Consider the following 23,866-nt stretch of genomic DNA (forward strand, 5'->3'; position numbering starts at 1 on the left):
AGAAGCACTGAAAAGAGGCGGAATGCCCTACAACCTAGCTCGAAAGCAAACCAACCTTTCATATGCCAGTCCTCATCCAGGAAGAGATCCACAAATAAATCAAAGCTGCCAGGCCACAGATCGACTACAAAACATGCTTGGAAAACCAAAGGAAAGCAATCATAAGACTAATACCACTGAAGCAGAAGTACATAGGTCACAAGGTTCTTACCTAAGCAGTTTGCCCAGCATAAACATCATACCAACTACTGGAAATACCTACAGTCAAGCTACCAAGTCAACTCTGACACAAATATCAAATCAGGAGCCCATCACTGCAACCTTAGAAAATCACTCAATGGAAGATGCTAATGCCACACTAACAAACATTATCAGAAAAGAAATTCAGAAGCTCAGCATATCAATTTGCAGGTTTCTAAAAGAAATTGTCCTCACAGACTTGTCAAAGGAAAATAAAAAAATGAAAGAATTACTAACATTAGTGCAACCAGAAAACACTTCGGTAGTGAGGTAGCTGAAGCTTTGTTGGGGGAGCTGCATACAGAGACTGCCATTGCTTGCACATCCATTGCCCTGGCCCCACTGCCACGACTGTGGATGTGAGAAACAAAAACAGCAGCTGCCCAGAACTGGAGATGGGCACAAAAGAACCAACTGACCTGAAACAAATTCAAAACCTTAAAAAGAGACAAACAATAGCAAGGACCTCCAAAAAGAAGAAGACTTAATGGTTCACTCAAACTTGAATTCCATTCAGCAACCCACTGCACTAGAGTCTCAGCTAGAAATATATCGGTTAAACTGCAATGGTCTTAGGGGCAAAGTATCCGAGCTTAAAATTTATGTCTACACCAAAAAACCTGAAATAATGTGCTTATGTGAAACCTGGATAAAGAAAAATGAACCCAAATTCCTCGGATATTAGTCCTTGTGGATGCACAGACCTGGTGAGAGAGGGGGATTGGGAATTTTGGTGAGGGAGGATGTTGCTTTTAAACAAAAACAGGTGATCCCATTCCCAGCTGGCTTCCTAGAGTACCGTACCAATCTATTGAAATATACACCAACTACTGCAGTATTAGCATTTTTAATGTATATAACCCATGCAAAAATATCTTGATAGAAGAACTTCAGCATTACACTGACCAACTTGGAAATAGTTTTATTCTCATTGGTGATCTGAACGGACACTCACCTCTGTGGGACCCCCGAAACAGGCACAACCACACTGGCCACAGCATAGAGAAGCTAATAGAAACTCACAATCTTATACTGCTTAATGACTCGGACACTCCAACCTACATAGATAACCATACCGTAAAATGGGGTAACTTAGACCAGCGGGGTAACTTAGACCACTTTTCGTTTTTTCAACAAAAACCCCCACAACTCAAAAACTATTTGACATAGAAAAATTTTGTCAATGGGCATTAAAGGCCTAATACTGAGGCTACATAACACAATAGAAAGATTTGAAAAGTTTGCATATCTAATAGGTTAAAAAATTAAAAATGTGANCTGAGGAGTTGATGCAATCATATCTCAACTTGCTGGGCAAGTGGCTTGAGAAGTGGCAGTTCACCATCAACCCACTAAAGTGCTCACTCCAACTCTTCACGCGTAAACGTAACATACCTCCAGTCAATGTGCTTGTTGCAGATCAACCAATTAGAAGCGTGCCTGTGCAAAGGGTTTTGGGTGTCCTTTTTGACGCCCCAAAACTTAAATTTCATTCACACATTTCTTATCTAAAGAATGATGGGCTCCGCAGACTGGCACCTCTTCGGGCACTCTCAGGCAGCAGCTGGGGTGCTTCCAGATGTCTGCTCAGACAAATATACATTAGCTTCATTCGCAGCAAACTTGAGTACGGCAGCATTCTATTCAAACTTAGTGACATTTCTACAAAATACACTCAGAAACTTAGAGTAATACAGTCCAGTGCACTTAGAATTATCCTTGGTGCCCGTAACACGTCTCCCATTACATCACTGGAGATTGAAGCCCATATACCTCCCTTAGAGATCAGGTTTGACTACCTTTTTCTAAAATGGTACCTTAAAACCCTGCGCTGCCCTAAAAGCCAATCCAGACAAGAAATTTGCCATGAGACTGGTGTCTCTGTGTGCAACTTTGGCTCAAGCTTCTTCTCAACAAGAGGCAGAAGTCTCCTATCTGATTTGGGCATGTCAAGCTTTAAAAGATTCCCAACGCCCAACATTTCACCTGTTCCACCTTATTACAATTTTGAACCTCATATCCAACTCTCCACCTAAAGCAAATGTAGCCGTGATGCCCCCCCTGGCATCAATAGGGGGATGTTCAAGGAGTTCTGCCATGCCAACTCACCTTCCCATGTGCATGTGTATACTGACGGATCCAAACTCAGCGACGGTTCCACAGCTGTAGCTATGTACTTACCGAGTCTACAAGTCACCACAACATGGAAGTTGAACCCAACACACACGGTTCTTGGTGCAGAGCTCTTTGCAATACTAAAGGCTCTGCAGATTTATTGTCTGGACCCAAGACTAAGAACGCAGGACGTCCTACTGTTAACTGACTCCCAGTCGGCCCTGCAAGCCATCAGAAACACCGTCAACCCCTCATACAAAGAGTACGTCTACAAAATCCAAGATGCTGTACTAGAAAGGCAAGCCCTAACTGTACTGCAATGGGTGAGAGGCCACTCAGGGGTGGAAGGCAATGAGATTGCAGACCGGGCAGCTAACATGGGCCACCAAAATCCATTTTCTGCTATGAGCACCCTAAGCATAGAGGAGACACTTACTGTCCTGAGGGAGAAACTACACAAGTGCTGGACTAGGAACTGGAAAACGACCGTTGCTCAGACTCAGAAAGGTGCTTTTTTGAGTAACAATATGGTGGAACCGCGACTTCGCCCTTGGCTTTGCCTGAAGTCCCGCAAGCTAGAATGTGCATCTGCAAGAATTAGAATTGGGCATGCAGGTGTCAGGAGCTATCTGCACAGGTTTAAAATGAGTGATTCCGATCAGTGCACCACCTGCAACACAACAGACACAATTGTTCACTTTCTTCTGGACTGTCAACGTCATGTGCAACCAAGACAGGAGCTACTAAGTAACTTGAGAAGCATCAATGTAGAACTTAACCTTTGTAATCTCCTGGGGGGAGGTAACTTTAGTGATAAGGTGTCACAGAAAGTCTCTCAATTTTTCAATGCATTTATTTTAAAGTCAGGTAGGCTAAGTGATCTTTAGATGAGCGCCTTGCAAAGCTGTATATATGGAAGCACGATAGAATTGTTAATGCATGGCTACTGCTGATATATGTTTTGATTTAGCAAGTAGATCATCTAGGTTTTTTTTTCAATATTATTATAATTATGTATATATTTCTATTATTATTGTTATTATTATTATTATCATTATTATTTTTGTTTAATGAAGGCTGTTATATTAGCAGCCCTTACTTACCTAAATTACATTAGCAGTAACTCATTTCATTTACTAATATATGTTCCCTGTAAACTTCTACCCAATCCTGCACTGAGCTTACATCAGCCAACCTCACTAAATGGCAGCAATTAACTTCATATACAAAGAAGCTGAAAACCCCAAGCTATAAGCTCTCAGGCCCAACGGTCATCCATCTGGCAGACCTGCGGCTTTAAGTCCACTCCAAGTGGACACCCTGCAAAGAAAGAAGAAGAATCCCTATTCAAATAGCGACCTGATGAAACTGATACCTATAGTTATTGTATTTTACTTGTTAAATTGTGTGAAACTGTGAATATACAATAGTGCTGCGCTGCTGCCCAATCAGTCAAAGACAGTAACAAACTAACAATTTAACATAGACTCGTTATTCACATACAGTGGTGACTGACGACTGGTGAGTGCGTGGTAACTGGTAGGCTAATAACTCGTACTTAGTAGTTAGCCTCATAGTCAACACAGCCTGACTTTCACCCTCAAGTTAAAGTTTGCTTGCACTCTCAGTCTTAAGTAAGCTCAGTTTGTGCAAAATTGTGCCCAAGATACGAGTCTAAGCATGATGTCCCAGGTAGTCAGGTATGATTGTATAAAGTACTTAATCATTATTAGCTTACGTATAGAGAAATGTCAAATGTGCAACATATATTTCTAGTTTTTACGAATCCCATTTGGAAAGGAAAAAATCTCATACTTAATGTTTGAAAATTTTTGGTGTAAATGAGCTGTTTATATGAATTTAATTAAATGATAGACAGATAGAGATATGGTATAGAAGTTTCCTGGGAACTGGCAATTATTGGCATTGGTGCCATTTTGGTGATTTGGCACAGGGGTGAATCCCAGTGGAATTTATCTACTTTATGAGCCATGACTCAAGCTTTTCTGCAATTTTTGTAGCTGCAACCTGCAAAATTCCCACTAGCCTAGATGAATTATCTCCTATTCAATTGTTAAGAAAAGTTGTCAATATAGCTAATTGCACGACTTCAAATATATTGCAAATATGTCACCTATGACCTAACTCGCCTTGCAGTCTTCACCTTTGTAGCCAAAAGATTTTAGTAATAAGTAGGAATCTTGGTTAGGCTCTAACTCCAAGCTGTTCATTAATTTATTCTATCTAAGGATGGTTTCTGCCAGATTTTACCATATTACCTGCTAGTACTTATAGCCTGGCTGCCTGTAAATGACTTAATACTTGACAGACATAGTTTGACTCATCACTGTATTTTGGTCACCATCTTTAGCACTTAATGACTGAGAATATACCTACCAAATAAAATTAAAATTCTAATGTATCAGTGGATTTTTTTAAGTCCAAACAAATGCTAGGTACTTTTATCTGTTTTTGACTGCTGTAGTCTAATATTTATCTATAAATCCTTGATCTAATTTCAAGAATAAAAAATTATTTTCTTTGTCAAATACCGTACTCGAATTGCTATTGTTGCTTTTTCTATACATTAATTTTTCCATACTATACAATGTTTGCTCAAAAATATTTTGTAACATGTAATACTGGAGTTAGATACATTATTTATATTGATTTTTACAGAAATGATTGATGAATAAAAAAAAGATGCCTGAAGATAGTATCAATTAAAATGATGGTAAAGTATCAGGGTCCAGTTAAACTTTGTTTTGCAGTTCTCTTTATAAATTGCTCATTCTTTTCATCCTTGTTAGTAGTCTCAGTATTATCATGTCAAACTGCAAGTGTGCCCAAATTATCTCAAGAATCTACTGCAAGGGATTCTTGCAGCCCCTGTGTAAGCGACCCTAAGGATCTAAATAAATGTGATTACCACTGGCATCAAAGACACTTTCACTCAGATGAAAATTTTAATTTTAACCACAAAGAGAACATTTCAATATCATCAAACAAATGGAGCTTCTCAGATATACTTCACTTCATTTGCCTGATTGTTGTCATGGCAGTAGGTTTGGTTGCTGCTGCTATCCTTGGTTGCCTGGTTGCTGTGCTTGTGTTTGTTAAATCTGGCAAAAAATATCAACCCAAACCTCAGTTGCCACCAAGACTCAAGGCATTTAATATTCTTGCAAAGGTAAGTGATTAAAGAGGGTACTTGCTGGTTGCTGCATTTATTAATTGCTTTCATATTTTGGGCAGTTGAAGTGTGTCATGATAAAGACATAGTGTGCTATGAAACCATATACTTATAGAAGTTTTGCCATGTGTGTTTTATTCAGGGACATTTATGTCATATACTTTCAACATGAACTAGCTTGCATTATGAGAAACAAACTGTGAGTTCTATTGTTGTGATTTACAGATTTAGATAGTTTGAAAGCATCATAATTTAGAGTGTCACTTTGGTTACATTATTGCATGTGACAGGCTCACTATGCAACAAAGTTTCACTGTTTACATTTTTTCCATGAGCTAGCTTTTGTTGTATACAGAGAATATTCAAATTTTTTCAGCATGTGAACCTGAAAAATCCCTTGGAAGACTCCAATGAACATTCCCAGCATCAGTCATGCTGTTGTGTGCCACGATGTATCGGTCATACCAGCCACATCAATGTTGCTCTCCGTCGACTGCTCGACAGAGCCCTCAACTCAGCCATATTGCCTTGGTACAGTCAACTAGTGGCTGATCCAAGCCCTGCTTTGGATGAAATCAGGTTAGTAAGTAAAGTAGTATACTGAAATCCATGATCTGGTAACTTCATATTCACATTTTTGAATGATTACCGTCAACCGGGGCTACTTGGGACGATTTAAAAAGTTTTTCATTCATAACTTCTTACCATGAAACATTTCATAAACAAGTTTAGGCTCATTTCAAAGCTCTTTGCAAGGGCTACCACATGGCTTCTCCAAATAAATTCCATATGCTATTCGTAAGGTGCCTAAAGCAAAAAAAGAGTGTCCCGAGTAGCCCCGTCGAACGGGGCTACTCGGGACACTTGGAATAAAACTTCATTTTAAAACATTTGAAGCATGCAGAGTGTACTCATCTATTATTAACAGTACTCTGAAGTCCTCCTCTTTCATTGTAGATGATGTAGAGGTAGAATAAATGACATTTTCTGTGAATTTTACTTGTTTTTCCTTTATTGATATGATATTACCATATACATTAATTACCGTATTATTGAAATGATATTACCGTATTATTGATGCAATATTACCATATCCATGAACATGCCATTGAGCATTTACAACAACCTTGTCCACTGCAAGCTTCATATCAGCAGCCTTATAGCATTTTTTCTGTATCTGTAAGCTTACAGGATGTTTTGTAATTTCACACCATTTTAATTGGGTTAAGTGAATTTACTATAAAAAAAGATTGTGAAAAACATACCTGAAACAGAAAGGAATGTTTTAGTGACAACGATCATATGTTTTGGAGAAATAAATAATAGTTTAGGTCAATTACTTTTCATTCTATGATGCCTGGTGCACAATTATATATATGACATTTTATGCAGAATTTTGTGATGACCGATGATGCACTAATTTTTCTATAAGTGAAATTTTTTTTGCTGAGCGAGGTAAATGTAATCAATATTCTTGCTTTTAATCAATTTTTTTAACTGGAGCCTTTGCTAACCAAGGTTATACTGTATATGCATTTTTGGGGGTGTCCCGAATAGCCCCGCGGGGGTGTCCTGAGTAGCCCCGCCGTGTGGAAATGGCCGCCATTTTTTTTTTGGATTGAGTTACGGTATGCAAATTCTGCAAATAAAGTTTTCATGCTGACACTTGTCTGCCACTTTTTTCTAAGCGAAACTTTTTAATATAGCAAATATTTTTTTTACTACAGACCTTAGCAGAAGTAACTTTTCAAAATATCATTTTTCACCATTTTTTTTCAGGAATTTTTCAAAGCTAGTAAATGTAGTATTTTTGAACTCCCTTTTTACTACATAGATAGGAAAAATGTTGATGTTTACGCCACTATATTTAGTTTTGCAATATTCCAATTAGTTTTGCTACTAAACAGTTTTACGCAGTGTCAGAGGACTGTCCCGAGTTACCCCGCCCATCCCCAGTAGCCCCGGTTGACGGTATTTCTATTGGTGTTGCTCTTTTTATGTAAATGCTTTTACATTGTTCAGAATACCATGTTGAACTTAAAGAAAATCTTGATATCTGACAAGATTTTGTATTCACGGTTTGTATTCATTAAAATAATTACAGTTACTCCTTCTTTGACACAGTTTATGGAGAATTGATGCTAAAACACATCTGCTCCCTTGTATGTTATTGTTGCCTGCATGCAAATTGTTACTATAATTATAATAAATAAACTTTTGTTGTTAGAATTTGGGGAGAATATATGTATGCTGTTGTTTCCTGCATGCAAGTTATTATTATAATTCATTACAATAACTAAACATTTTTGTCATCAGAGTTTGCGGAGGATATGTTCTGCAGCGTATCTGCTCAAGAGTGCGCTCCATGGACGCTGTTGGGTTCCTGACAGGCAGCATGGCTGTTGAGCTCACTAAGCACTTGCAGAAAATTCGTCTTGCTCAGACCATGGGGTAGGTTGCAATGATACTACATTGAAAAAATCTACATCATTTACAAGAAGTTGTAAAGTTGTAATTTTGTTCCTGATTTTTTCAACTATTGCTCCCATTTTATCTGCAGTTTTGTTTGTGTTTGTAAGATCCTACTATTTGTTTCTTCTGTATGTTATACCATGAATATTTCCCCTGATTTTGTTGACTGTTTTTCTGTCCTTGTACGATTTTTCAATGGGTCTTCTTTGGTTTTCTGTGTATGTTTCAGCATCACCATCTACCTACCCTAATTTAATTGGTACTTTAGCCTGTCCTGGTAACGCCTTTCAATTGGTTTTCTCTTTATGTTTTACCACTATCTGCCCTAATTTAATTGCTAATTTCATTTCACTGCATGATCTCTCGACAATTGTTCAGGGAGAAAGCAGGCGAGCGCGGCGTGTTCCACTTGGTGCCGCAGCTGAGCTCACCTGAGCGAGAGCGCAATTTCCTGCGTCGTCTTTCGGAGTTTCTGCTGCTGCACTCGCTGCCCCCGCCCTACTACGCCTGTGCTCCCCTGCGGTGTGTCCTCAGGGAGGCACTGGCCTGTACTGGTGAGCAGCTATTATTACCATTATATATATTATATCACTAAATGCCGGTGAGCAGCTATTGTTATTATATCTCTTAATAATGGTGAGCAGCAATAACCAAATATCTGAAATGAGAGATGCATAATTTCTCACTGGAAAATATGCATGATTCATTCTAACTGTTTTTAAAACTGTCAGCTTGTTTCTAAATTCAGCATGTTATAATTATTGCGGAAGATTATTGTAGAAAATACAGAACATTGAATTCTTCTTTATGAAGGTAAGATATCAGCTGATTTATCTCCCATGATATCTTTGTTCATATCACATATCCTTTGTAGCACATATTTTTATTCCGAATGGATGATTCCTAATGCATAGTTTGAACTGTTCTTGCCAGTGCTGGAGGCGTGCGTGGACAAAGTTTGTTCCCCGGATTGGATAAATCAGCAAATTGTGCAGCATCTCAAAGTACCTGCTGCAAAACAAGAGGTATAAATTTTTCTAGAGCTGCCAATCATGAGTAGGTATTTTTATAGAGCTGCCGAAATACTTATTGTGCTACTACAATCTTCTCCAATGTGCAATCAGTGAATTTCATGCTACGAGCATTCTGGTGGGCTGGATATACTTTGTTCTGTATGCCTATATTATAATTTTGATTATTTGCTGCATAGAATTTAATAGTGTGAAACTCTTTCCGTTGGCGCAATTGGATCAGTTTCATTTTTGTTTCATCCATATTGGAATCAGTTCCAGGAATGAACCTTTTAGCATGAGGTTTCCACTTTCCAGCTATCCTCTTGCATCTTCTATCATGGCCATTTTTTTGCTTGCTCCATTTACTGTATTTTTTTTATACACTAACGTAACGCAGTGCTCACATAATGATTCGCTAATGTGTACTAGTAACTTAAATTTATTTCTATTACCTTGTCAATGGCTTGCTTCTTTTTAATTCGGTGAACAAAACCTGGCAGCATATAGTCAAATGGGGTAAGACAGGATCGCAGCGTTCATGGGGTAAGAAAGGACCAGCCCATATCATGCATTCTAATTGCACTGAATTTAATTTGAAAGAAGCATATGTTAGGGCACGGGCCCTACTGAAAAGTTAACTTATTGTCACTATCAAACCTATCTCCTCCTACAGTTTTGAAGCTACAACAATGAGACATATATCATTCGATTCACAAATAAAAGATCTATAAAACGTTCATGGCGTTTTTCCAATTTTGTTATAGTTTGGATTTTATTCTGCAAAATATGGGAAGATGGCAGGGAGAAAATTGAAAAATTTACTAAAAATGCCCCCACTTCCACAAAAATTGGAATTTCTAAAAAAAAGCCATAAACATTTTATAGATAAGACTTTGTGCATCGAATGATATGTGTCTCAATGTTGTAGCTTGAAAATCTTAGTACTAGTTACATTTCTACAGTACCCCCTTTTTTGGCCGTATTATAAGAATTTCACATTTTTTTTCATTTTTTTCGAAAAATTCACACTCTTTCTATTTTAAATAAGTGTACCAAGTTTCAGAGTTCTCCATCTGTAAATAACCGAGATAAATTTTGGGGCAGACGCTCTCCTCAAAGAAATTTAGCGTACTATGGTAAATTACATCAAGGGGATGGAGAAAATATGGATGTTTCTTCCCATTAGTGAGCTGCAGAACTATGTGCAACAGTGCAAGAGTGGCTGGGGGAAAAATCATTGTGTGAAAATAAAAAATAATTAATATCACAACTTTGTGAGAGAGCATGGGCTGGGTATTTTTGGAGAAGTGCACCACAAATGCAGTTAGCAAGAAAATACATGATGTCCGACACTCAAGTTATTTTCCATTGGTTTTATTATCAATTTGATATATTTTCTGACAATGACACTAATGGAATATACATGTAGCATTCAGCAGTGCTCTACAATGAATCAAAGCCAACCTACTATTACTATGCTTAAACCTTTAACGACCAGGTGTACCATACGGTTGCCTTTCAAACATGCTGTGTAATATTACAGTCATGATAAGGAATATGCGATAGTTGCTTTGAACGTGTTCGGTAAGCGTCCCTGCTTCGTTTCGGTGGTGCAACTCTACTCTTTGCCGCCAACTACATCGTGCAGTGCTGGTCTTGTTGGGAATCTGTGGTGCCATTCATTTGTTGAACTTTCCCAATCTTTATTGGACTATGGTGGGAAAATCAGAAAAGTTGCAGCATTGGAATAATTCTACACAGTTTTTAATACAATAGTGGGTGCACATGCAAAATTTGAACATAAAATAAAAATTACATGCTTATATCACTTTGTGTTTCTAAAGGCAAACCTTCAGTACAGTTGGACTTACAACAACTGCATTGTTTGAAACATGGACCATTGAGTCATGTTCCTTAGACCATGCAAGTAGGGAATTATGATGTATAATAATTGTGTTTTCATTAGGTACTATTCTATAATTTAGTGCCCTTCTACAATATTTTTCTAACTATAAGTGAGAAACACGAATTCAGTTTACTGATTTTCTATCTACATACACTGGCCATTATTGAGGTGTACTTGTAATATTTTTTGCCTTTCAGACTCCTTCAAGAGCTTTAGCATAAAAACATTTTCTTCTCCAAGAAAACGTCCCAGTCTATGTGAACAACATCTTGCTACTCCATTCTCCAGTGAATCTAATGAAGACTCTGTATCAAAAGTCTTCTGATATTGGATACGATATTGGTTTCACCAATATGCCTGAAACCAGTTCTGAAAGCAAATTTGAAGAAGAAAATGAATCAATCATGATTGAAATGAAAAGAATGGAAGGTGGAAACCTAGCCTCTCAACTTGGACCCTGGCCTCTTAACCTGGACCCTGGCCTCTCAACCTGGACCCTGGCCTCTTAACCTGGACCCTGTCCTCTTAACCTGGACCCTGGCCTCTTAACCTGGACCCTGGCCTCTCAACCTGGACCCTGGCCTCTCAACTTGGACCCTGGCCTCTCAGTCTGGACCCTGGCCTCTCAGTCTGGACTCAGGCCCCTCAGTCTGGACTCAGGCCCCTCAGCCTGGACGCTGGCCTCTCAATCTGGACCCTGGCCTCTCAGTCTGGACTCAGGCCCCTCAGCCTGGACGCTGGCCTCTCAACCTGGACCCTGGCCTCTCAACCTGGACCCTGGCCTCTCTGCCTGGACATTGGCCTCACAACCATGGCCCTGGCGTCTTTGGCCCAACATCCTTGATGTTTTTCCAACATCAAGGATGTTGGAAAAACACCAATTTTTTTTAAATTCAATCTCAAATAAGGCATTTTTGCTAAAATACTAGAGTTTCTTTGCCAGACTTCTTAAGCCTATATTGTTGCTAGCAAAAGTATGTATAAAATGATAATTAACTATGCCAGCTACATAATATCATCCATATTTTGCGCTCAGAAGACTAAATGGATCATACCGTCGCGTTTAATGTTAGAATCTCATAAGACCAAGTGGACTGAAATGTTGCCTTACATTTTTTCAATATACAATTTTCAATGTTCCATACTCATCTATACACTACTTAGTGACCGGAATCTCTAGAAATTATAACAAAAAAAAAAAAAATTTATGTGCTTAAAATAAATGTGGTCATTAAAGAGTTAACAAAGTTTTCTCATGACGAAAACTCCAATGTGACTGATAAATATCAATAGAGTTGACATCCTGCAATACAAAACAGTAACAAGTGGTTGTGTATAATCAAATAATGTGTTTCTAGATTGATAATATTGAATATCAGGTTTGTACTTATATTAAAAACCTTGTAACACAAGAATTACCTGTTGGTCCTGTCTTACCCCAGCCCCGGTCCCATCTTACCCCAATGGGGTAAGATGGGACCAGCTCACTTTTTTTAATCTGTACAGAAAACTGTGTTAGATGCAGAAAGTCTGAGTTGTAGCTTAGAAGCCCATTGCATAAATACACCTTGTGATAGGTTTAGGGTTTTTTAGTTATTCATGGTTTAGATGCTACAGGCTTGTTAGTGATTTCGGTCCTGTCTTACCCCATCTGACTATACGTGAAGAATAACACGCGTTTTGACAAGTATAATCATCTCCTGTCGTCAACTTTTTTGAGTATAGACTCCCCGTCTGCAACTCTCAGAGTATAGACTGCGTGTCTGCAACTCTCAGAGTATAAACTGCGTGTCTGCAACTCTCAGAGTACAGACTCCCTGTCTGCAACTGTCAGACTATAGACTTTCTGTTTTGCAGGGTCCGGCGGGCAAGCCTATCGCCCTAGACGCGGTTGACCAGGCCAGTACTTGCGGCTACCAACACTTCTGTGCGCTGTTGTCTGAGACCGAATACAAGGACGGGTGAGGCTATTCTTCATTGCTAATCGCATGTGCTGTTTCTCAAGCCTGCTGGTGTTTGCTCGTTTTGTGACCTTTTAACTTTTGTCTGCATTTACATAGGCCTCAGTCAGAATGTATTTCCTCACTGGCAGTTAGGGAATGTTTTTCCCAGAATGTTTTTCCTCATTGGCCTCAGTCAGAATGTTTTTCCTCACGATCCCCTTAGCGTCCCCTCACTGTGGGGAAGTGCCGTGGAGGCAGCAGCCATTTTGCCCATCATTCTTTCCTTCGCCCATTCTTCCCCTCTCCCTGTGGCACTCCGTGTCTGTTACCTGAACTGCCCATCGCGGTTCAAGAAATAATAGCAAGAACATAAACTTAGTAAAATGTCCGGCCGGCAGAACACAGAGGGGCCAGTGGAAGGCACTTGATTTCCTATGGAAATAAGTTGTTTTGCAGCTCAAATACTACATATCTCTTTGTGTTCAAACACACGCATCTGGTAGTATATCTAATCTGTTTGTATATGAGTGCGGGGTTACCTCATGATTTTATCCTTCCAAAATAATTTTGTGTAAATCATATCATTGTATTGATTTTTCTGCAATTTTTTAACAGCTTTTCTGACCGAATTTCATCTAATGTTGCGTCTCCTGATAACGTTTGGAGACTACAAACATCCTCCACATTCTTATAATAATATGAACATAATATTTTCTGGCCACAAACATTGTGTTTAATCTTGAGTAAATGTACACTCATAATCAGGATAATTGAAGATTTTATTGTCGCTTATTTCTTTCCTAAATATCTCTTGTCTATAAAATTTCGTAATTACTTTTAATGTCCACAAATTTTGTTCTCGTTTGAATGTTGAACTTAATGATCTTGAAGTTGTTAGAAGAATGGTTGTTATATTAATTAATTTTACAATTAATTATATATTCTTTAATTACAACTATTCTATATTATGATTTTAATTAAATTGAATTGAAATAAATTAAATATTATTATAGAATAATTACAATTATTCTATATTCTAACAATTTAAACATGACTGTTTTTTTTAATGAAGCATTGTGTTATCTTTATGGAATTAAAGTTTACTCAAGTTCATTTATTCTAAATCTAATGACAGTTTTAGATACTGGGTCTTTCCATGTCCAGTAGCGACAGTTAGTGATAGCCATTACTGGCATTTACATTGGCCGCCAGTTAATGTGACCGCCATTACTGGCTTCGTGTACATGGACTTCAAGTTTTGCTTGGCTTGCAGGTGTTCCATCGAAGAGCTGCTGGACGCCATCCATCGCTGCTCTGATGAAGAGAAACTCGAGGCTGCGAGGTAAGCTGCTGGAGATTCCTTAGTTTTTCTCTTCTAATAATTCATAGCCTCTTATGCCTTTAAGTTCATTTTTTGCGATAAATAGATAGTTATACAATTCCCGGTAATGCTATCCAATTTCTCATAGACTTGATTGGATGCTTTAATGGGTGAGGCATCAACTACACACCCATTTATGTTACCGGTTCTTGTGTTGCTGGAGTATAATTGATGGGGAGGAGCGTCTCGATTGCCGGAGACGAGCCTCCTACGTTTTCTGTACGCCCGTGTCTCCGATGACGTCACGTTGCCGTAATCTGTTTGTGTTTACTATTAATAGCGTGAGCGCAATTCATATTCACTATTTTACTCGTGAAATAATTAAGTATAATGAGCTAAATCTATTTGTTCACTTGCAGACAATCGCTGCAGCAGGAACTGCTGTTGTGCTCAACCGCCGCTGCTGAGGCTGCTGGTGCTGATGCTGAGGGCGCGGCTGACGCTAGCGCTACTGACCTGCGCCCTGCACTGCTTTGTGCTGTGCGTGCTGTGCACGTGCTCCTTGACACGCTCTGAGCTGTGCTTGCAGTGTGTGCTATGTGCTTGTTGTACATAAAGTAACGCCTCACAGTCTTGGGGTCAGTATATCCTTCTATTGCTGCTAATTCCTCCTACTGCTGCTAATTTATTCTATTATGTTCCGATAATTATTCTTTATTACCATGGTCAGGATTATGGGGAGCTGCCAGTGCGCCAGCTGGCGCGGGCGCGGGCGGAGTGCGAGCGTCGGCTGCTGGCTGTCAAGGCGGGACTCGCCGACGCCGACTCTGGCGTTGACCGGGTAAGAATCACGCGGTCGTTAAATTGAACACCTCTGTGACCAATTCATATTATTTAGATGTATATTGACCGATCTGGTTAGACTGACCGAATGATACCTAAACCGTTTTTAAATTATGGTATTGGGTTTAACGCAACTCCACGTTTTTTTTCAGTTCTCGCATTATCTCTGAATTCGTTATGACTATAATTTTCACAATATAAGTAAATTCTCTTCGATTGCAGTTTCCTGCGGCATCTTTCAGCAGCGTGCTGGAGTCTAGTCTGTGCCGACGTTACCTGCACGGCTACCTGCAGTCTCTGCAAGCTCCTCTAGCACCTTCAGAACTGTCTGGATCATTCCAATCTGAGGCAAAACAAGAATTATTTAATGGAGATTATCCTGATACACAATTTTGCCCTATTGACGGCAGCGATCATGAAGTAACGGATGGGATTTTAAGTGAAAACGAAGAGGTATCGGTTGGTACAAGGGTTGTAAACCACAGCAAGGTATCAATTGGAGCGAATGTTATAAATGAAAATAATGGAGTATTGGTTGGTGTAAAGGTTCTAAATGAAAGCAAAGTAGCTCCTTCAGTCGGTTCAGGATTGGCCAAAAAGTTACAGAAACCGAAGTTATGCAGTGGAGTTGCCGCTCTCGGTCTTTACTGCTGTTTGTTGGAGCTGCTTGCAGCCCCAGCGCGGTCACGAGAACGTCTACGGCAGCAAATTTACCACACGTTCTTCAGCAGCGACTGCACGCATCCTGTGCCAATAGACGAGGTTGTTCGCAAGTATATCTGGCAGCTCGTCTTGGCTGGCACGTCAAAAGTTGCTTCGTCTTCTGTGCCTACGCCTTTGGTCGGATGTCTTGCTGGGGCCGTTGAAGAAGTGGGCCAGTTTCTACAAACGCGATACTCAGCTGGTTTCCTCCATTCCACGCACTTCAGGCAAATGGTCCATGAAGTTCAGGCAGTTGGGTACTCTTTCTCCGGCCCTGCGGCTGCGGTTGAACCTCAGTCGTGCTACTTTGACGTACCACCAGGGCTGACGCAGCAGCTACAGCACGCCATCGCTACTCTAGCTTTGCATCAAGAAAAAGCAATGTATAAAAATTGGGCCATCCAGTCTATTCCGGAAGATGAGAAATGCCTTTTGCAGGAGTGCAAGCGTGAGTTGAGGGAAGTCGAAGCTTCAGTCTGTGCAGACGAGGCCCATTTACGAACTCTTCAACTTTGGCTCGACAACCTCGGCAAGTGGCGCGTGTATGTGCAGAGCGTCGAGTACACCGACGATAAGGACAACCCTGATCTGGTGCTGCTCGTGTCTCTTGAAGACGAGTCTCCAAATGGGCAAACTTTGCAAAAAGAAAAATCGCTACAAGCGTCAGCGTTGATCTGTGAACGACTTAAATCAAAAACTGTCATTCCTGACGGTTCTGCTACTGGAGCTGCTGTCGGGAATCCTAATTTATCAGCCACTTTTTTCATCAGTTCTGCCATCTCGGAAGTTCTCGTGCCTCATGCGACAGATGCTCCGAGTTCTTTTAGCTCGGATGACAATAGCTTGCGTGCTGGTCACGACTCCTTTGCTAACACTAAATTCAAATCGCGTTCTTTCGAGAAAGACCCTGGGCTTTCTCGGCACACCAGCTACGACTCGAAGGTGTCTGCTTCTGGTGCTTGCAAACCTCAGGGTATGACTGAGAAGTCTAAAAGTTTGTCTGAGAAACATCTTGGTTTGCTGAAGGCTGAACATTGCGCGGACTCGTTGAGGTCGCGTTGCGCAACTACAGGCTCCCTGGAACGCATCATCGGCGCGCTCACCAAGTCTTCTTCTGCCGGCGGAAATTGGGAGAACCACGTGGCTGGTGAGTCCTGTAATATGATCTTGAGTACACGAAACACTCAATTGAAAGTGGATGCTGATAATATTTAAATTGATAAACCTGTTCTGAACTACTCACCAGTTAGTTCAAGGATTTGTAGTCTAAGTTAGGAAGGCGGATGGGATTTAAATTGCTGAACCTTTTCCGAACAACTTTGCTAGTGAGTCCGGTCATATGTTCTAAGAAGTTATGAAGGCTGATACTGATAGAATTTAAATCGATAAGAGCCAGATTTGATGGTACTTATTGACTTATTGTATTGTACTGTGTTGGTATTCTTCTGTAAAATTTGTATAAAAGAAGCCTTATTCGCCGGTATGTTGTTACTACCGATTTCCTGTGTTCCTTGTTAATGAAAAAATACAATTCATGCACAAAAATAGACGCTAGTGTTTACATTCCTCATTAATATTTTTTCTGCTAAATATAATAAAAATCTCAGGCACAACATCGGCGGGGGAAGACATGGACGGCTGGGTCGTGGTACGCAGACTCTCTCACTTCACCGAGCTGCACAAGAAGTTATGGTCAGTCATGAGCCTTCCTCGCGACAAGTGTGTGATATAAATTGATTCTAATGCGTCATTTTTCGTTTGTATTTATTTACTTCTACGTTGATTTCGTGACGGAATAATTGACCTGGGGCCGTACTGTCAGGAGTGTCTTTCTACGACCAACTGATAGATTTGTAACTAAGAGTCAGGATACTTTGTTGTTCCAAGTATGACTAAGGCAGGACAAGTGAAACGCACGGTTAACACTAGATCTATTATAATAATAAAGCGGCTCGGTGAGTACAGAAGAAAGGGGATTGACAGGTACAGCACAAGTATGTGCTGGAGGAGCGGCTAGCAAGATGACGGCTAGGCAGTACCGCTACGACTGACGAGCGGTGCATAGATCGAGATATATATAGGCCTTAACAGGGATGACGTCACTGAGTGTGACTCGACCATGTGGGTACAGAACAGGCTATAAGATGGTGATGTATGATAACCTAGATGGTGATAGAAGATTACCGGACAGTACTATTAAAATTCGCTATACAACTACACCGGTTTAGCTTGAAAAACTGTCAATGATTGGCTGGCGGAGTGCCAAACTCTTGAATATTTTTAATGCTAGGGCCCTTGACATTTCGATTATTTTAAAGCTGAACTCAATTTCTTGTGTTTATTTTCTTGAGTGTCAGATCATAACTGACCTGGTGATACATCATATTACACTAATAACTATAGTAGTTATTAGTTAGTACCGACCTTACCTTTCTTCATAAACCAATAACTTGGTTCGTCAATGAGTAGCCGTACAATATAACCCTTACATTACCAACAAATTACTTGCGGACCACTTGTGGCAACTTGCAGTGCAGTATGACCCCCTTTATAGAGCTGTGAGGTGACAACAAATAAGGGGAATAATTACTGACCTAATGATAATAAATACTGTCTCTAAAGCGCCATGAGGCGCTAATGATAACTTACTTAATGACAGTAAATATTACCTAAATGTCAGTAAATACTAATTTAATTATAGTTACTTTCCTAATGATAACAATTACTGATATACTGCCTACTGATGCCGTGCAGTGCTGAGTGGCCGTCCCTGAAGAGCCGCGAGGCGCCAAGTCTGCCGACCAAGTCGCTGTTCAGTAAGTCCATGAGCTCAGAGCGCGCTTGCTGCGACCGCCTGCGTGCGTCAGCGCAGCGCTACCTCGCCACCCTCACCTGGGGGGCCCTAGATCCCGCCCCCGCCAGGAGTCTTGCCTTCTACGAGTTCCTGTGTCCCACCCAACGGCTGCTCTATAAACCGCCCCCACAGACACTCACCAAGAAATACAAGTTCTCCCTGTCGTCCTTCTTCAAAGGGTGCGACCAAGCTACTGTTTATTACTCTTGATATTCAGAATAACATCAGATCTCGAGCTTGAGAATGTTGAAAATATAATTGTTGATTATATATTCATCCCTGCAGATGTTATTGTTGTTTAATCGCTGCTGTTGTTTGGAATTATAAACAATATATGTTTATTTTTTTGTATTGATTCAGTAAAACGTCTGCAACAATTAGCGAGCTGATGGTTATTTCCAAAAACGATCGACGCTGCCGGGAATGCTTAATCTTGAAATTGAGTGTCATTTAATTTCGAAGGCTTCAGATAATTATTAGTTGACTGGTTAGACGCCTTTACAGTTTTAAGCCTTCACTGATATCAATGAACTTATTAATAATTTGCTTTACATAATTGCAGCTTGTGTGCTGGTAAGTTAGCTTAGTGTCTGATCAATGCTCACAAGTTTTACTCCTACAGGCGGGAGGGTAAAGGTGAGAGCGATGAGGAGGAGGTTTGTTCTGCTGCAGAGTCTCTCGGTCGAAGGCTTGCATCTTTTGTAGAGTCAGAGGCATCAGCGATGACTGCAGCGTCTACCTCGGCGGCCGCGTCGCTCACCAGACAAAAAACTGACAACCTGAACACTTCTGAAGGGATACACTCAGAGGGGAGCATTTCTCCTGCATCCTCGAGTCACCTGGACAAAGCAGAAGATGTTTGTGAGAAAACCGACCTATCACTTACTTCCTTCATTGCAAGCAAACTCAAGAAAGACAAGGAAAAGAATTGCCGTGAACGTCATCCCTCTGGACCTGATAAGCGCGAGAAAACTCCGACAAGTGGCGCTAAAGTTTTCAGCGAAGAAGACTCCAATGTTCGGAACACCGACCCCAGTATTCGGAAGACCGACCCTAGTCTTCGGAACACAGACCAAGATCGGCTTCCAGTGCTAGTGACTACCATACCCGCTGAGTCCCCCGTGGTCCCCGCAAGTGTCACGGGGACAGGGACTGCCTCTGTCCCTGCCCCCGCGGGAATGGCATCAGTCGGGGGGAGCGAAGCTATCGTTGCGGAGCCTCTTTTCGCTCTGCTGGAGGAGCTCTGCGAACTGCGCGGCAGGGGACGATGGCTGCGAAAAACGCTCGTGTCATTCGTCCAAATAACCTACGGCAAAAATATTACCAGGTGCGTCAGTGAAATTAATTCAGAACACCCAAATTTTTTCATTGTTTACCTCCAAGATTACCAAACATTTAGATGACACCTGATATTTTTGCTTCTTTGTATAAGCGGAATTGAATGAGATATATTTAACGAGTAATAAAGATGAATGTCAGATATAGTGTCTTGATCTCACTATTACTCAGACGAAGCTTCTATCGTAGTCTCGCAGTAATATTTATTTTGTGATGCCTTCAAACATCACACCATATAAATTGAATAGATATTTTCATAAACCATCACTGTCGATAATCAATTTCGTAACGTAAATTGGACTCTATGCAACTCGTTCAGGTGTTTTGCTTTAGCATTAAACCTAAAAAAAGACCTTGAAAGAACATAATTTTTATGTTATTTGTCTGCTTAGTCAGTAGTCACTGAACCTGAAAGTTTGACATACTTGAATGTAAAAATAGTATTTTAATATGAAATTTTTATATAAATACTTGAAAGTACTATTGCTCTTAATAGACATGTGCGAGAGACCGCGTCGGCGCTGTTGACCGAGGAAAAGATTGTCAGTTACATCGATGCTCTACACTCGCTGTGGTCTGATGAAACTTCTGCGGCACCTGCGGCTGCATCAGCTACTCCACCTGCTACTGCATCTGCTGCTGCATCTGCTGCTGCATCTGCTGCTGCATCTGCTAATGCAACTGCTGCTACTGCATCTGCTAATGCAACTGCTGCTGGCGCTGAAGCTCCACCACAAAGAACACCCAAACAAATTCTCGAGACTAGGTATTTTCCTTATACTATTTCCGCTTGAGGATACAAAATGTTTTCGATTCTTGTTTTTCTAATATACTTGTTAATGCGCTTCTGCAGTGGGAATTATTTTCTTTGGAGTATTACGTTTATTTTTGCAGTTCAAGCTTAGTAATGTTTCTGTGCTTCTATGTGATGCCGTTTCATAGATGAAGATTACAGACGACATGTCAGTAATTTACGACACGGTTTATTTACTGACATGGAATTTTCAGGGACCAAGCACGAAGCCTTGGTCATTATGAACTCATTGCCATGCACCTGCAAAATAACCCATAAAAACCTTATCTCTATTATTTATTTCTCCAAAAAACGCAACACATTTTTACCAACCCTATCTCATTTAATTATTGCTTTGAGAAAGGGGAAAATGTAACGCATATTTTTCACAATATTGTCGCTAAAATTAACTATTACCTCTGAAAACGTAAAATGTAAGGCATATTTATCAGAATATCATGATAAACAATTTATTCATTATTATTTGTTAATCCGAAAAGCGGAAAAACGCAACACATTTTTACAATTATATTGTGGTAAATATCAATCAACTTTTAATTACTATTTCCCTTGAACATGTGAAAATGTAACGCACATGTCACCAAAATATTCTGATAAAAATGAATCCATTAACACGCTATAAAATATTCATCACATTCCTACCCGGCACCATTGTGTTACAGACGAGCAGCGCGGGAGGCGGTGCAGCGGGCGCTGCCTGCGCTGCTAGGGACGCTGGTGGGGCAGCAGAACGCGGCACGCGGGGCACAGCGGCTCTTTGTTGTGCTGCAGCACCACGCCCTTAATAAGAACCTCTTCTATGTGAGTATTTAACCTCTACGTGTGCAGTGAACCTTTTCTGCGTGAGTACTGAACCATTTCTACATGAATGTTAAATCACTGCTACGCGTTTGTTTACTTCACTCTCTCAACAAGACCCAAATATGTGAGTATTTCTAACTTATATTCTACTTGTGGTGTGTATTCATCTATTTAAATCCTTGAGAAAACCCTTTTTGGTTCAGTATATTGAAACTTATGTATTTTTCACCAAATTTTATATGAATGTTTTCTATGTGAGTTTGTAATATGAAATGCGTAGGTAGTTTTCCGCTTTCCCACCTGCGTTTATCATTTTGAGGAGCCATACTTTGAATTGTTAAGCTGTAATATCCGTAAGTGTACATTATTTATGATCGTATAGGGTATTAGTTATTTCACTTCGGCTCTTCATTTATGCTCGCATCTTTTTGATGTACCTTGTTGTCTTATCTGCATACATTTTTCGATTCTTCACGTAAGATATACGGCAGTATTTGCTATCACAAATATATATTTTTTGCAGAATTTGCTGGAGGAGTTGCTGCAAGAGATGTTCCCGGACCTGCGCCTGAGGCTTGAAAAAATTAAAGCTAAAGGCGCTGTGTGAGCCATCGAATAGTAATAATAGTAATATTAAAGGATGCCCTTCAGCTCGGGAAGCTATTTCGTCTCTGAAATTTGTTCATGGAACAGTGGACTAACGGCCATTTATTACTGTGCTACTGGCCTTGTGTGTCGGTCCTTGTACAGTAGTGACGGCCACTGAAACAGGCCAGTAACAACAGCCATTGGCCTCGTGTATTGAGTGACTGGCTCCTTCCAAGGCCAGGAGCGCCTACACACTTGTCTACTGAGACGGTAACTTTTGATGGTTAGCATTTGAATTTTGTAGTGGCTGCCACTGTCGAGAGTCTGTAGTGGCTGCCACTGTCCAGAGTCTGTAGTGGCTGCCACTGTCCAGAGTCTGTAGTGGCTGCCACTGTCCAGAATCTAGTGGCTGTCACCATCTGCCTTTTGTCCTGAGCATTTACCGAAGTATTTAGCAAGTTTTGTTACCTGAAGTGCGGGTAACAAAAATATTTTCAGAAATGAGACGAAAAAATGCATTTTAACGAAAATAAACGTGCATTTTACTGATAAATGCAAATATCAGCTCAGCTCCGCAATGCGCGAATAAAGAACTATTTTTGTTGTAATGAAGCTCCGTCATTAGAAGTACCTACTGGAATATTTTTATACGAGACAAATAACCACGGCTTGCATATTTTTGAGAACAATCCCATTCATTGGATTGAGAACAACATCTTGCATGATTTGTTTTCTTTACTCTGTTTTCATTTTTAAGTGTCAGGGATCTTAGGAAGTTTAGTATTCGAATGCTCAACTATGTGCGAGATTCTCTAGCAACGCATTTATTTTTACTGGTGGCACTAGTTTCATTAGTGGTTCTAGTTGTAGCTAATGGCATGGCACAAATTCTACATTGCAACGAGACTTTCATTTGGAGAAAATGGTTCCAATAGGCCTGACTGATGGAAGATGTTGCGATCAGAATAAATTGACGGAAATTGAGTGTTGCAGTGTAATGGATTTCGATAATTTCTAATGAATTTAGGCTTGCACTAACCAGCTAATCATCAGTATTAGAGTGATAAGGATGTAAAGGAACACCTTGTTTCGTACAAAAAGTTCCGGCAAGCTAGAATATTTATTTTTGATGATAATGAAAAGTTTTCAAGATGGAATGTCTATTATTTTAATTTTAGTATTTAACTTGAAAATAGTAGTTTATTTTTAGATAATTCATTGTCTCAGGATTTTCTAAAGCAGGATATATTTACCATTTGATTTTATGTTATAAAAGTTTTAACTTCTAAATAACTCATTTTTAATTTAGCTAATAAATGTCACTCTCAATTTATGTCATTCTCATTTTATGTCACTCTCATTTTATGTCACTCTCAATTCATGTCACTCCCAATTCATGTCATTCTCAATTCATGTCACTCCCAATTCATGTCATTCTCAATTCATGTCACTCTCAATTTATGTCAATCTCAATATATGTCACTCTCAATTCATGTTACTCTCAATTCATGCCACTCTCAATTTATGTCAATCTCAATATATGTCACTCTCAATTCATGTCACTCTCAATTCATGCCACTCTCAATTTATGTCAATCTCAATATATGTCACTCTCAATTCATGTCACGCTCAATTCATGTCACTCTCAATATATGTCAGTCTCAATTCACGTCACTCTCAATTTATATCACTCATTCTATGTCTTTCTCAATGAATGTCACTA

The 23,866-nt window shown here is 39.9% G+C and overlaps 1 protein-coding gene across 1 annotated transcript; it reads left to right on the forward strand.

Moving 5' to 3' along the window:
* The first annotated feature begins 5,050 nt into the window (after window positions 1-5,050).
* Window positions 5,051-23,301, forward strand: LOC108677535. The gene is made up of 16 exons (XM_018165762.2): window positions 5,051-5,545; window positions 5,925-6,127; window positions 7,865-7,999; window positions 8,399-8,574; window positions 8,954-9,045; window positions 12,797-12,900; window positions 14,156-14,224; window positions 14,623-14,743; window positions 14,934-15,044; window positions 15,269-16,895; window positions 17,356-17,440; window positions 18,503-18,781; window positions 19,225-19,929; window positions 20,437-20,706; window positions 21,417-21,555; window positions 22,079-23,301. The coding sequence occupies exons 1-16, from the start codon at window positions 5,084-5,086 to the stop codon at window positions 22,160-22,162; spliced, it is 4,662 nt and encodes a 1,553-aa protein (XP_018021251.2). The 5' UTR covers window positions 5,051-5,083; the 3' UTR covers window positions 22,163-23,301.
* Window positions 23,302-23,866: the final 565 nt, after the last annotated feature.

Source organism: Hyalella azteca, unplaced genomic scaffold (assembly GCF_000764305.2).
Source record: "Hyalella azteca isolate HAZT.00-mixed unplaced genomic scaffold, Hazt_2.0.2 contig3075, whole genome shotgun sequence".
Lineage (NCBI taxonomy): Eukaryota > Metazoa > Arthropoda > Malacostraca > Amphipoda > Hyalellidae > Hyalella > Hyalella azteca.